The following is a 14,879-nucleotide window of genomic DNA, read 5'->3' on the forward strand; positions in this document are numbered from 1 at the left end:
TTTCTTCCAGTGTTTCTTCTTTTGAGAACACCGTTTAGCTCTGCCCCCTATTTTTAACTGGGTTGTTTTCTTGATATCCAGTTTTTCTTAGTTCTTTAGTTGGTTAAATCAAAAGCAAAGAACAATGGAACTTTTCCTATTCTGCAGCCTGCCACTTTTTCAGAATGATGGTGTCCTCTGCCATGCAGAAGCTTTTCAGTTCATGAGATTCTGTTTATTATTTGTTGTTCTTAGTGCCTGTGCTATCAGTGTTCAGAAAGCCTTTCCTGCGCAGCGAGTTCAAGACTGTTCACTACTTTCTCTGCTGTCAGATTCAGTGTATCTGGCCGTAGACTGAGGTCTCTGGTCTTCTCTTGTCTTATTCCTCTAGTTAAGACTTCAAGTTCTGTAATCGAATAGGTATGGGGAGAGTGAGCACCTTGTCTTGCTTCTATTTTAGTGGAAATACTTTGAGGTTTTCTCCATTTAGGTTGATATCAACTGTGGGCTTGCTGTAAATTAACTTTATTGTGTTGAAGTATGTCCCCTGTATCTCTGATCTCTCCAGAACTTTTTATCATGAATGAGTGCTAGATTTTGTCAAAGGCCTTTTCTACATCTAATGAGATGAGCATGTGGTTTTTGTCTTTCAGTCTGTTTATGTGGTAGATTACATTTATCAATTTATTTATGTTGAACCATCCTGCATTTGGGGATAAAGCCTACTTGGTCATGGTAAATGATCTCTTTGATATATTCTTGTGTTTGGTTTCCAAGTATTTTATTGAGAATTTTTGTATCTATGTTCATAAGGGAAATTGGCCTGTAATTCCCTTTCTAAGTTAGGTCTTTATGTGTTTTAGGTATCAGGATAACTATGGCCTTGTAAAAAAGAACTGGGCAGTGTTCCTTCTGTTTCTCTTTTGTGGAATAATTTGAGCAGTGTTGGCATTAACGCTTCTTTGAAAGTCTGGTTGAATTCTGTGCTAAAATCATTTGGCCCTGGGCTTTTATCTATTTGGGAGACTTTTAATGACTACTTCTATTTCACTGGGGTTGTATGTCTCTTTAAATTTCTTCTCTGATTTTGATTCAACTTTAGTAGGTGGTATATATCAAGAAAATTATCCATTTCTTTCAGATTTTCTAATTTGGTAGAGTATAGTTTTTTAAAGTTTGTTCTCATGATTCTCTGGATTTCCCCTTTTTGTCTGACCTTCTTCCATCTTTCAGTTAATTTCACTAAGAGTTTGTCAACTTAAAGAACCAATTTTTTGTTTCATTGATTTTTGTCTGTTTGTTCTTATTGATTTCATCACTGAGTTTATGTCTTGCTATCTACCCCTTTTGGGCATTATTTCTTTGGTTTGTTCTAGAGTATTCAGGTGTACTGTTAAGTTACTAATACAAGATCTCTCCAATTTTTTATGTCGATACAGCTCTGTGAACTTGTGTCTTAGACTGCCTTTCTCACATCACATAGGTTTGGGCATGCTGTGTATTCATTTCCATTCAATTCTAAAAGTGTTTAATTCTTCCTTAATTTCTGCCTTGGCCCATTTTTCATCCAGTAGAGAGTTGTTCAATTTCCAGTGAGTTTATAAACTAACTTTCTGTTGTTTCTTTTGTTGTTGGTATCCAGCTTTAATCCATGGTGGTCTGGTAGGTAGGATGCAGGGGGTTCTTTCATTTTTCTTGTATCTGTTGAGACGACTTGCTTTATGTTCAAGTATGTGGTCAGTTTTGAATAAAGCTCTATAAGGTTCTGAGAAGATTTATTCTTCTGCATTCGAGTGACTTGTTCTGTAACTACCTACTAAGACCATTTGACTTATAACATTGTTTAGCTGTAGCATTTTGTTTGGGTGACCTGTTTATTGGCGAGGTGGGGTATTGAAGTCACACACTATCAGTGTGGGGTGGGTCAATATGTAATTTAAGCTGTAGTAGTATTTCATTGTTGTTTGTTTATTTTATGAACTTGGGTGTTCTTGTGTTTGGTGTCTAAATGTTCAGACTTGCAATACCCTCTTGGTAGATTTTTTTTCCTCTGATGAGCACATAGTCTCCTTCCTTATCTCTTTAGATTAGTTTTGGTTTGAAGTCTATTCTGTCAGATACTAAATTGGCCACACTGGCTTGATTCTTCTGTCCATTTGCTTGGGATATCTTTTTCTATCCTTGTAAGGTGAGCCTGTCCTTGATGTTGAGGTGTGTTTCCTGGGTGCAGCGGAAAGATGGAGCCTGTTTTCACATCCATTCTGCACCTTTTTATTGGGGAATTGATGTTAAAGGTTATCAGAAAACAGTTTGGTTAACTGTTGTGGTTGGGGGTTCCCCTCCACTCTTTTGACTTGCTGGTCAGAGATTATTTATTCCTTATGTTTTGTTGAGGGTGGTCAACATTTTCAGGTTGAAGTTTTTCTTCTGGGGCCTTCTGTGGACTACATACTGCTTAAATTTGGATTTATTGTACAATGTCTTTCTTTGCCCATCTATTATGATTAGAAGTCTCTCAAACAGTTAAACCCAGTTGCTAGGTTACCCTCTCTCTGACCTCCTTACATTTGCCATAAGAAGACAGAAATAATAGTTATTCTGCCTTAATAAGTTTGAAAATCAACTTTTTTGTGGTTTATGTGGAGATTTTTTTTAAACAACAGCTAGGATTGTGAGTAAAGAAGCCATAGCCTGAGTCCAGTCCCCAGCACTGCAGAGGCAAGAATGTGGGCCTCCTAGGAAGGACTCCTACATGATGACCTAGTAAGCTCACTTGATCTTGTAGATCCTTCTTTCACTAATTTTGGTTTTTAAGGTTATTATATTCTGAAGAATTTATATCTTATTTTATACAGATGCAGGAAAAAGATAGTAAGATATCAGAGTCATTATATGTAGTTTCCCATTCCTTAGTCGTCATCCTTTGGAGGGGAACATTCTGGAAATCCTCTGCCATTATACACTGTACATTGATTGAAGGTTGACTTAGTACAATCCAGAGTCAACCCAATGGCAGAAGTGTCTAATACATAGAGCCTTTGTGTGTTTGTTTTTACATGATTATCACTTTTACAGTGTAGTAGATTAATCTGATTTATTAAATGTTCTATCAGAATGGAAACTAGCAAAAAGTGGCTTCTCAGAGAAATGTCTATCTGAGATAGCAGTTAAGTTGTTCTTACATATACAGATGTCTTTATAGTACTACAGTTAGGAATCCCAAGGAAAGCAGTTCTTTCTCATCACCATTTCTTCTTTACTTCTGCTACATAAACACCCGCGTGAACCAAATGTGTTGGTCAGTAGGACAGTGTGAGTAAACACTTTGATGAGATAAATTTTGTCCTTCAGATCTAAATATAAGGACAGAGGGGTTTTGAGTTGCTCCTCAGAAGTGTTTTATTTCCAAGACAACCAAGATCATTTTGGAGCTGATGTGGCATGCTTCTCTCGTCTCATACAAACATGTCTTTTCCTGTGGTGGAGATGGTGACTTTCTACCCAAACCACCATGGAAGGAGCAGGAAAGTGGCATAATACAGGGGACAGCATGGTTACTAAAGAGGTGGTTTTTAAACCATCTGTGAAGACTGATCTGATGCCGAATAGTCACAAAGAGCATAGTCCAAGGGCAGTAAGGAACAGAGACCCACCTGCCTCTGCCACCCAAGTAGTGGGATTAAAAACATGCACCACCACACCAGCATAAAAGTGAGATTTTTTTTTTAATTTCCCATTTTTAAATGTCTGGAGAAGCATATGGTGCAATATACTTAAGATCAGTCTCATCACACTTTCTTCTGTAGCTTGGAGCCAGGCTGATGTATAGTCACCATTTGGAAGGGGCAGGGAGTGACACTCCTCCAGGCAGAAGCAGCATCTGAGGATCTCAGCCTCCAGAGTTCTGGGTGGGGTGAATTTTACTTTGTCAAGATGACAACTCCAGCTGAATGCTATGGCTGTGAGAGGAGGACGGGAAACAGTCTTTCTGGTTGTCAGGCCCAGGCTGTAGTCTGCCTGCTTTATGCTTACCCAGAGAAGGTACTCAGGGCCTAGCCAGATTCTTGGTTCATTGAAGATTTGACTAAATTCAAATGACTTGGTCCCATCTACAGAACTTAATAGGATCCATGGCCAATTTATTACATTCTCTTTCTTAAAGTGAGTAGGATTATATGGCCAAGTTTTTTATTTCCTTTTGTTTTAAATGTCTTAGGGAGCAGGACCTAAATCCTATCAGAAAGTGGTTGGCTACTCTCAGGATATCTTGCCAGACCAGTTTTACTGCAGTTCTCAGGGCCAGACCGAATCCCAACCAGGGAGGAGGGTGTGAAGTCACCCTGGCTGAGGAGCTGTTGGCAAGTGTAACTGCTGGAGAGGAAGGAGGGCACGAAGTCGGGTGGGTAGGGAAGGGGGCGAGTGGACCTGGGGATGTTGGCAAAGGGGGTCTGTTGACTGTGGTTTCTGTCCTGCCCGGTTCCCACAGTCGTTAAGTCCCAAAGAACTCACACAGAAGTCTACATTAATCATAAACTGATTGGGCTATTAGCTCAGACTTCTTATTAACTCTTGTAACTTACATTAGCCTATTATTCTTATCTGTGTTAGCCACATGGCTCAGTACCTTTTTAAGCATAGTCACATCTTGCTTCTTCTGTGTCTGGACAGGACTGCAGAGGGAGCTTCCCTCTCCCCAAAATTCTCTTGTTCTCATTGACCCGCCTCTGCTTCCTGTCTGGTTGTCCCGCCTCTACTTCCTGCCTGGCTACTGGCCAATAAGTGTTTATTTAAAACATAATTGACAGAGCCGGGCGGTGGTGGCACACGCCTTTAATCCCAGCACTTGGGAGGCAGAGGCAGGCGGATCTCTGTGAGTTCGAGACCAGCCTGGTCTACAAGAGCTAGTTCCAGGACAGGCTCCAAAACCACAGAGAAACTCTGTCTTGAAAAACCAAAAAAAAAAAAAAAAAAACATAATTGACAGAATATAGACAGTTGTCCTGCACCAGAGTCCACATAATCAAAACACATAGGGAATTCTCAAAGAACTAATAAAAAGTTTTAAAGACTCTATGAAAGCAGTGCAGATCTTAAGGCCTTGCTCACACTCTGGACTGATGATCTAGTGGGGCCCAAGCCTGTGTTTACCAAATTTTACTCACCCTATTTGCTTTATGGTATTTATTTATTTTTTTCAGGCAACAACTGAGGTGGAAATCAAGAAGAAAGGCCCTGGGTCTCTCTTAGTCTCCATGGACCAGCTTACCTCCTATGGACGGAAGGACAGAATCAATAGCATAATGAGTGTCGTCACAAATACGCTAGTGGAAGGTCGGTGCCCTGTGTTGCTTAGCAGAGCAACTGATCTGTGAGTGTGTAATGTGTGTGGGAATAAGACCCTGCCCCTGGATCTGCGTTTAAAACTCTGTGAGCCTTTGGAATAGATCTTATCAAATATAGAAACCAGGGTCACAAACTGTCTTCCCAAAGCTATATTTAGAGAATCAAGACTTCCTGCCAGCATCCTACATTGATAGGCAGGGAGGACTTCAGATAAGGGCTGCAGGATCTCACAGGCTCCAGTGAAACCATCGTGGGTAGACACTGTGAGACTTCACGGCATGTGAGTAGGGGTCCCTTCCTGACCTCACCTCACAACCATGTTTTCTGAAGGAGCATGTTCCTGATTCTGCCACTCTCCAGACACCCCACATATCCACAAAAAATGTGATGTGTCACTAGATAAGCCCAAACCAGACTTAGTGCCGCAGGGACAGAGCGGCCACTTTCAAATTCTGACCCATCTGCAGTGGTGTTGGTGTGCTGACTTCTTCAGGCTACATGTTTCTCCCTGACACGGCTTGGCATGCCATGGAACTGCTGAGAATTTTCCTTCAGGCCATGTTACCTCTGGCAGCTACCACCCTCTGCACAGTCCTGGTGTAGATCCCAGGCCCCTCGTGGAGGTAAACTCTGGTGCTGGTTTAGCTTCACATAACTGTTCCAGAGTACACACAGCTCTGCCTCAGCACTAACCATGTCCCTGAGGTGGTGGCCCTTAGGAGTATCCTGCTAAGGATGCATTATTTTTTGAGTTGTTTAAGCACACTGTGTGTGTGTGTGTGTGTGTGTGTGTGTGTGTGTGTGTTGGGGTGCTACAGAAAGAGAATGCCTAAGAAGCCCCGGAGGAGTATTGGTACCCCAGATAAAGAACGAGATACACCATAACTGGGCTTAAGAGCGTGCCAGTTCATGTGTCTAATTTTTAAAAATTGAGCGACTTCCTTCAGCCTGAACAACCACTGTGCATTCTAGTTTTCTGTTCCTGTCGTGGTCAGTATGTGGTAGAGTAAGTGTCTTCAGGCTTGTGTCTTGATGTTTCAGGGAAATTACTGCAGACCGTAAGAATTCCAAGTTGAGAAACACTAGCTTGAAAATTTGGCTAATTTTATTATTCACTTAGAGACTAAAACAGGATCTTTCCAAGTGTATAAGAACAAGAACAACTCTAGCAGATACATTCGTTATTGGCAGGGACATCGGAACAAGAGAACTATCTATCCAGAGCAGCAATTACCGATTACTCATTACAGTGACCTGGCCCAGGGTGACATACTGGGCTTCACTGTGCGTGGAGTTGCTTCTGGAGCCGTAGCTGAATATAAGCCATAGGGCATTTGCACTTTATAAACTGACCTTGTCTCTCTCCATTCTGCTCTACACATTCCTACTTCCCACTAGCCACACATTTTATTAAAAAAAAAAAAAAAAGATGGAAGCATCACTCAGGGGATGGAGGTGGCTGTAGTTGTGGTTGTAACCATTCTGGTACCTCTGGTAGGTCCAACTGTTCCCATAGGTGTCGTACCATCCTACCCCCAGATACCCCTCCTGTCCTACCTTGTCTTGACTTCTTTGATTGAGACTGATGAGCTGGAACTGCATGGCTAGAGGAGACTGAGACATTAACAAAGACCCACTGGTTTTAACCAGTGACCTGGCTCTATTTGCTGCTCCATTAAAAGCATTAACTGAGTAATTATTCCTGCTTACAGACTTATAATTGGGAATCTCTGATATTATCTTAATCCAAATATTTAAGTAATTACTTTTGAACCAATGAAACAGACTCTTGCCTATCTAAAGACTATCATGGAGAATTCTAGAACCCTGTGCTTGAGAAAAAAACTCCCTCTGCCCTCTCTCACTATTCTACTGCAAACTCACTCAGCAGAGCCGTGTTTCAGGGCTGGTCAGATGTAGGCAGGCTAATGCAGTCTCACTTTTCCTCAGCAGTAGAGCTAAGGGAGGAGAGATGTTGGGGAAGGGGAGAGGAGTGTTAGTGATGGTGCGTGGAGCAGTGCTGACTCCCTGGAGCTGGCCACAGGCGTCACTGCCCTTCAGCTGTCCAGCCAGCCAGCGCTCTTAGTGTCTGCTATCACCTCCTCTGCTCAGCAAAAAGTGTGGAGGTGGTGGGGACTCTTTCCCACTGGGAGTTGTTGAGTCGAGGAGACTCTTGCCGTAAGCCTGGTCCTCACGCCTCATCTTGGTGAACTTAGAGGTGCACTATAAAAACAGATCTAGAATTCCTAGGACTGAGACATGTGGGTAACCCCTCTAGAATACCCAGAAACAATGTAGGAGAAACCCCACAAACCTTCAAACATGTCACTCCTTTATCTGAGCTCATTCCCCCAACAAGCACTTCGCCTTGGAGGCTTGTGGGGCCTGATCAGTAACAGCAAAGTCCCCATGAAAACACCAGGTACAGTGTGTATATGCCGTTCCTGTCACTTGGGAAGCTGAGGCTGGAAGATCCAGTGAGCCTATGAGGTGGCATAATGAGACCTTGATTCATTCGTGAATAAATAAATGAATAAACAAATATTTAATGACAATGACAAAAGCTAAAAGGAAACTAACGAGCCTCTGCCTTGAGCCAAGGCTTCTCTGCCTCCCACACTCATTGTACTCTCGCCCCAGCTCTGCGGATCTTCTGGGGGGCCGGGAGGGTGGAGAACCCCCTTGATCTCTGCTAAGACTTGGAGCCTAGTGCAATATAAAGTGTGGCAATTGTGTCATCTCTCAAATGTGAGCAGTCAGGGCTTCCTCTTCCACCACAGAGCCACCGAGCTGCAGACATTTGGAGAAGAGAGGAGATAAAAAAGGAACAGAACCAAACTTCCAAATATGTACCACAAAAATTTATGGAAATAAGAGAACCTTTTCATTTTCTTTTTTGGGGAAGAAAACTAAATTTACCTTGGGAAAGGAGGGAGTTCTGTGAGAGAGAAGCTGAAGCAAATTCTCCTCACAGACTTCTTTTCCCACGCAAACTCCCACGTGGCTCTCACTGAGGCCCTTCAATCCGAAAACCAAGGCAACCATTTTCTTAGCAACGAGGGAGCCAGTCAGATACCCATCCTAGGTAGCTAAGATACAGCCACCGTCCTGGACCACAGCCCGTGGCTAGGGAATGACGGGAGGAGTGGGAGGCAGCAGCCATCTTCCTGGGAAACACTGGAAAGTTATTTATTTATTTGATTGTTGGTGGGTTTTGTTTTTAAAATTGGGGACTTACCATGCAGCGCTAGTTAGCCTAGTCCTTGTTACTTAGCCCAGGCTGGCTGGAATTTGCAGCAGTCTTTCTCCATTAGTCTGCGGAGTGCTGGGCTTACAGGGTGCCCAGCTCTGGGGGAGTTGTATTTTCATGTCATCAGTGTAACTGGGCTTGGGGCCTGCAAACCTACATCCTTAGTCTTAAGATGTCCGTCTGGCTGGTTTTAAGTTAGGCTTCTTAAAGAGCATCTTCACTGGCTGAGGAACTTGGGTTTTGTGATCCCAGCTCTTCCGTTTCCTGAGATTTGAGGAGAGTTTTGTCACCTGAACCTTGTACCTGGGTTGGTGTGGCTGCAGGATAAGTAGCTCCCTGCCTTAGCTACCCAATCATTCTTTTTAATTTTGGCTTCCTAAACAGTCTGAGAGGCCATGTCGTCAGTGTCTTTTCAGTGCCAAGAGTCTCCCAGGTCTGGGGAACCTCCGGAAGGAGGGCATCCATGTGTCTGTGTCTGGGGAGGTCACCTGGGAAGGAGGGCATCTCTTGGGCTGGCCTCAAGCTCCTGCTCTCACTTCAGCCAGAGTAATTCTTGGCTCACCTCCATTGTGTATGGGCCACATGAAGTGTTTGAAAACCTAGATTCTTCTTTTAGAGAGAGGGCATAAGACAAAGTAAGGGTAAGAGAAAGAAAGACAGTACAAGGGGATAGAGAGAACTGCGGGACAAGAAAGCAAGCGTGAGCACAGGAAAGGGCAGGAGAGAGGCAGAGGGGACATGAGGGGCGCATCATGTGTGGCTACCTAAGCTGTGAGCTGCACCCTCACTGAAAGTGGGGGCATTGGCCTGTACTCTGAAAACATAGTACATACATGTATGGCGGGCAGCCAGCAATGCCTTTTCTGCTGATAGAGACAGCATTTCTACCAGATACACTATCCATGGTGCTCACCATCAGCTAGGGTGTTCTGAGACACTTGGTAGATATTTTAGCTTGCTTAATCCTTTGCGTGTGTGCGTGTGCATCTGTATGTGTTAGTATTAGGTGTGTACAGGTGCACATTTGTGCCTATGTGCATGGATACCAGCGGTCAGAAGGCTACGCTGGCACCAGTGAGCTCCAGGGATCTGCCCATCTCTGTCATGGGGTCACACACATGCACTGGAGTTACGCACATGCACTGGAGTTACACACTTGCACTGGGGTTACACACATGTTCTGGGATTACACATGTGCACTGGGGTTACACACGTGCACTGCTACGCTCAGCCCTTACTTGAGTGCTAGGGATCTGAGCCCCGGTTCTCATGCTTGTACAGTAAGCATTTTACTGACTGAGTCATCTCTCCCAGCTTGTTTTTTACCAAAATAAATGAATTAATTAATTAATTAAAATGGCTTAACTTTTTCATGGTCCCATAATTGTTGGTAAGTGTCTTGCCTAGTATTTGGACCCAGGCATTCCTGGCCTCAGTGTTTATACTTCTGATGGCTGCTCTGACAAAAACAGAATGACACGCTGTAGAACACAGACCTTTGTGTATCCCAGGATTCCCTTTGTGCCAGGCTCTACACTTACTGCCTTACAGGCAGCATCTCTAACCCTTAACTGCATGGATGTACCCTGTCTGACGAGTTTGGCAGCTCACTTCCAGCTCGGACCTGTAACGTCGCTGCTGAGTCCTAGAGGTCCCATCTCTAGATCATCCAGCTCGAGCGCACTGAACTAACTGAAGTGGGAGGTTAGACCCAGGCCACCAGGATCTGTCCTGCACCCAGTATCAAGCTGTGTGTAGAACTAGATCATTGCTGATAGGGAAGGGACTTGCCCCTCTCCCTGACTGTGAAGGAAGCCTGAGGATCAGCAGCAGGCACCCTCTAGTCACACCACCAACGTGACAACCACCTAAGTAGAGGAAGATACGGTGTGTCCTGTTTTCTCTCTGTGCCGGTGGTTCTCAACCTTCCCAATGATGCAAACCTTTAATACAGTTCCTTATGTTGTGCTGGCCCCCAGCTGTAAAATTATTTCCGCTGCTACTTGATAACTAGTTTTGCTACTGTTTGAATTGTAATGTAAATATCTGTGTTTTCTGATGGTCTTAAGTGACCCCTGTGAAAGAGTCATCCAACACTCCCCCATAGGTTGAGAACCACTACTCTCCGTGTGTGTGTGTGTGTGTGTGTGTGTGTGTGTGTGTGTGCATACTGAGTGCTCTCTTTCTTCTTTGCTTACTCCAGAGCTGGAAGAGTCTCAGAGGAAATGCCCACCATGCTGGTATAAGTTTGCCAACACTTTCCTCATCTGGGAGTGTCACCCCTACTGGATAAAACTGAAAGAGATTGTGAACTTGATCGTCATGGACCCCTTTGTAGACTTAGCCATCACCATCTGCATTGTTCTGAATACACTGTTTATGGCAATGGAACATCATCCCATGACACCACAATTCGAGCACGTCTTGGCCGTAGGAAATCTGGTAAGACGGAGCAGGGTCTCCTGATGCAATGACTTGAGCAAGGTTTGGCCGTGGGCCTTCTTTTTCTGACTTGGGAAGCTGGGATTCAGTTAACAAGAAAGTGATGGTTAGCTGGAGATGAGCGCGTCTGTGTGGTGCCAACGGCTGGTGCAGCGCCCCTTGCTGTGTCCCATGCAGAGCTTTGAGGCCATTGCTTAGAACTGTTGGCAGGAAACCAACAAAAGCAGCGGGCTGGCTTAGCAGCCTGAGCCAAGCATTTCTGGATTTTTTTTTTCTTGTCCCTTTCTTGTTCTGTTTCTCATGTTGATCCCTGCATTGCTTAAAAAAAATCCACTTCCTCTTGTGGCTTAGGTAACAGTAACCTAAAATGGGGGGTTGTTGTGCATAGAGCATCCTACACTGCTTGCACTGTGGGATCTTACCTCAAAACTTTCAATTCCAAACTGCCTCCTCTCCAATCCAACTTGTGGGCCATCATCCAGTTTCTGCTGTTAACTTACCTCTGCCACATGTCTTATAATGTTAAGTCATAGATTTATTTAGTTATATTATTTAGAAGGTAAAAATACGAAGCTTTCTAGTTCCAGGACAGGCTCCAAAAACCACAGAGAAACCCTGTCTCAAAAAACCAAAAAAAAAAAAAAAAAAAAAAAAAAAACGAAGCTTTAAAACAAGAAATTAACATTTGAGATTATCTGTTTTCCTAGTAAAAGTGAAAATTGTTGCGTTCTAGTAGTAAAGAGTTGAAAGTAGTCCTCCCGCTCAACTGCGCCCTGCCCTTCCTTAGGAGTACATCATGGGTGGGTCCCCATCCAGCTCCGTGGCTAACTTCATTCAGCGTGGGGACTGCCCAGTGTTCCCTGCACTCATGTTCTCCTCTTGTACAAACTCACATACACAATCCCACACACGTGGGATTTCCACCTTCAACCCTCACACACTGTTATTTTAATACCATGTTTAGTTCCCATCCTGAAAACACACTTTTGCCCAGATCAGGCCTCATCTTTCCTCCTCCTCCTCCTCCTCTTCCTCCTCCTCGTCCTCCTCTTCCTCCTTCTCCTCGTCCTCCTCTTCCTCCTCCTCTTTCTCTTCCTCCTCTTTCTCCTCCTCCTTCTCCTCCTCCTTCTCTTCCTCTTTTTCCTTCTCTTCCTCTTCCTTCTCTTTCTCTTCCTCCTCCTCCTCTTTCTCTTCTTCCTTCTCCTCCTTCCCTTCCTCCTCTTTCTCCTTTTTTTCCTTTTCTGCTTCTTCCTTTTTTTTAAACTTTTACTCTTCACAGATTACAGGCCAGTTTTCTAGAACTCCCTCAGTCCGTGTCTGATGCTTATGTGGCCCCACAGGGCAGTATAATTTGGTGCAGTATCAGTAGTGGGCTGTGTGGTGCTCATTGCCACCACCAAGCACAGCTTCCATTTGTCTCCATTTCCATTCCATCCTCCTTCAGTCACTTGGCTTCTCTCTGTGCAGTCATTCCTTTCCATTTGTAATTAATAAACACTTGTGAGGGAAACACTGTTAAATTATCTAAATTTCCTGTTCACTTGACTTTTGACCCATCCCTCTATATATCAGGATGAACTCCTGCTTCTCACTTTTATCCCCTGGATTACAGTGCATTACCGTCATTGACTTTGATGTTTACCCCATCCCTGATTGGCTATTAGGAAGCCCTTCAATGTGGTTTCTGTGTCCTTTTGATATATTCTAGTTTCTTCCATGCTTTCTGGTACTCCCCAAAATAATCCAGGTTAATTTTGCATTTTTTTCTGTTCCAGGATAGAATAGGACATTCTTAAGAAGCCCTGATTGTTTCAGTGACTATAGTGTTGTGAAGCCAAGACTGGCCACTGAGTGTGCTTATTAGAGCAACAAGCAACCTGCTCGGTAGAAGCCAAGCCATTTAGAACAAACTCATTCTACACAGCGACAACCACAGAGGGCTCTGTCATTTCCAGACTAGTCCAACACCATAGCATTCTTTCTGTTCCTTGCTTCTTACCTTCGAAACTCCTGACTCTGAGAATCCGCTTACCAGTCCCCGCCATAGACTTATGTAATCTCAAAGCCATTGTTGCCTGCCAGGATGTAGACACCCAGGTTTAGTTCCAGTAGCCTCTGCTGGGTGCCCTCAGCACACACAGGTGGTACCTTCACCCCTTTAGTATCCGGACCACTGTCTCCATATGAAAGTCCTTCATGCTTCCAAGACTCTGGCCACTTGCACAGGGCACCACACACACCTTTATTTTGTATGCCCTACTTGACTCTTGAAGAACCATGCGAGGCTTTCTGGACATACTTCTTACCCCTGCACAGGTTGTCTTTAGAATGGAAGCTTTCTTCATCCTGCCTGGACTGACTATTCGTAACACTCCCATGTGCTCACTTCTACCTGGCTCCGATCACATCCTTGCCTCCTGTTCTCTCAGCTTGGGCCACATCTCTTTGAGGGCCCTGTTCTTCCCACACTGGCCTTTGCTGCAGAGAGCTCTCCTCTTCATGTGTCCTCCTCACCAAGATGCTCTCGTCACCCTACCTAAGTTCTGACTCTGCCAGCCCCGCTTCACTGTTGGACCTCGGTGCCAGTGTAGCGTAGCACGTAGCCATCCAGGCAGTTCTCAGCCTACCTCTTGTAGCCCTCACGGGACTGGTCCTCCTTAGTGGAAGGAAGCCGCTCCCTGACTGATAGCCAGTGCTGTTCATCTAATGGTTGTCTCATTCCTTCTGACTTCTGGTCCTGGGAAGCCCTCCGCAGAGGTCCCTGCTGCCCTGCTTTACCTCAACAGCTGACTCCAGGCCCCTTCCTGTGGATTACTATGGTGTCAAGCCTATTGTTGCTTAAAAAGTTCTCTGGAAAAATGTGATAGTAAGAGTCACATATGTGGGCAGTCCGTCCTAAGGTATTATTCTTGTTATAGGCCTCTGTCCCATAATTTGACATTCTTCCAGCAGGTTACTTTCCTAAGGCCTGTGGGGTAGGGACAGTCCCAGGAAATATAGTGTTCCCTTGGGCACAGGAACCTGGAGAGAAAGGTGTAGTTCTTGCATACAATATGCTGCAAATGAATCGGATGTCATACTGAAAAGGTGAGAAGGAGGCACCAAAGTCTCCAACAGCGAGGAAACTCCCTGGGGAATGTTCCATCCAGTAGAACAGGAGCAAGCAATCAAATGAACCGGGAAGATGGTGCAGCCGCAGAACAGAGTCACAACAGTTGCGAAAATTAGGTATTGTAACACATGTACATTAAAATTAGGTTTTGTAACACATGTACATTAAAATTAGGTATTGTAACAAACACATGCATGTGCATTAAAATTAGGTATTGTAACACATGTGCGTTAAAAACTCAGAAAGAGAAAATGTAAAATGGTGAGTTATGAGTAGGGAGACTATGGACTCTTTCTGGTTCTATACACTTTGGACAACATCCGATTGCTTTAATGACTTAAACTGCAGCCTATGACTAGGTTTGGTAAGTTACAATAGCAAATAAAAAATGATAGGGTATATTATGAACCTAAACACTAAAAGGTTTTTTTTTTTACAAGTGTTAGTTACTTTCTTTTTTTTTTTAAAAAAAAAAAAAAAAAGGATTTATTCCAGAAGAGGACACCAGATCTCATTACAGATGGTTGTGAGCCACCATATGGTTGCTGGGAATTGAACTCAGGACCTTTGGAAGAGCAGCCAGTGCTCTTAACCGCTGAGCCATCTCTCCAGCCCCATGTTACTCTCTTTTATTGCTAACTAGCTGTGTGTGTTTGCAGTCACAGCTGTCATTTCAGTCCATGTGCACATTGGCCAGTGCTCAGGTCAGGCCAGTTTACAGGTTTGCCACCTCTAACATTTATCTTTCTTTGT

The 14,879-nt window shown here is 44.0% G+C and overlaps 1 protein-coding gene across 2 annotated transcripts in view; it reads left to right on the top strand.

Annotated features, from left to right (window-relative positions):
* The window catches only part of Scn8a (sodium voltage-gated channel alpha subunit 8), a 174,117-nt gene that overhangs the window by 116,433 nt on the left and 42,805 nt on the right, over positions 1 to 14,879 (top strand). For both annotated transcript variants that reach the window (XM_057791984.1, XM_057791983.1), the window contains exons 13-14: positions 5,178 to 5,310; positions 10,776 to 11,014. In XM_057791984.1, coding sequence (XP_057647967.1) covers positions 5,178 to 5,310; positions 10,776 to 11,014 — 372 coding nt within the window. The remainder of the gene's footprint in view (positions 1 to 5,177; positions 5,311 to 10,775; positions 11,015 to 14,879) is intronic.

Source organism: Chionomys nivalis, chromosome 17, assembly GCF_950005125.1.
Source record: "Chionomys nivalis chromosome 17, mChiNiv1.1, whole genome shotgun sequence".
Lineage (NCBI taxonomy): Eukaryota > Metazoa > Chordata > Mammalia > Rodentia > Cricetidae > Chionomys > Chionomys nivalis.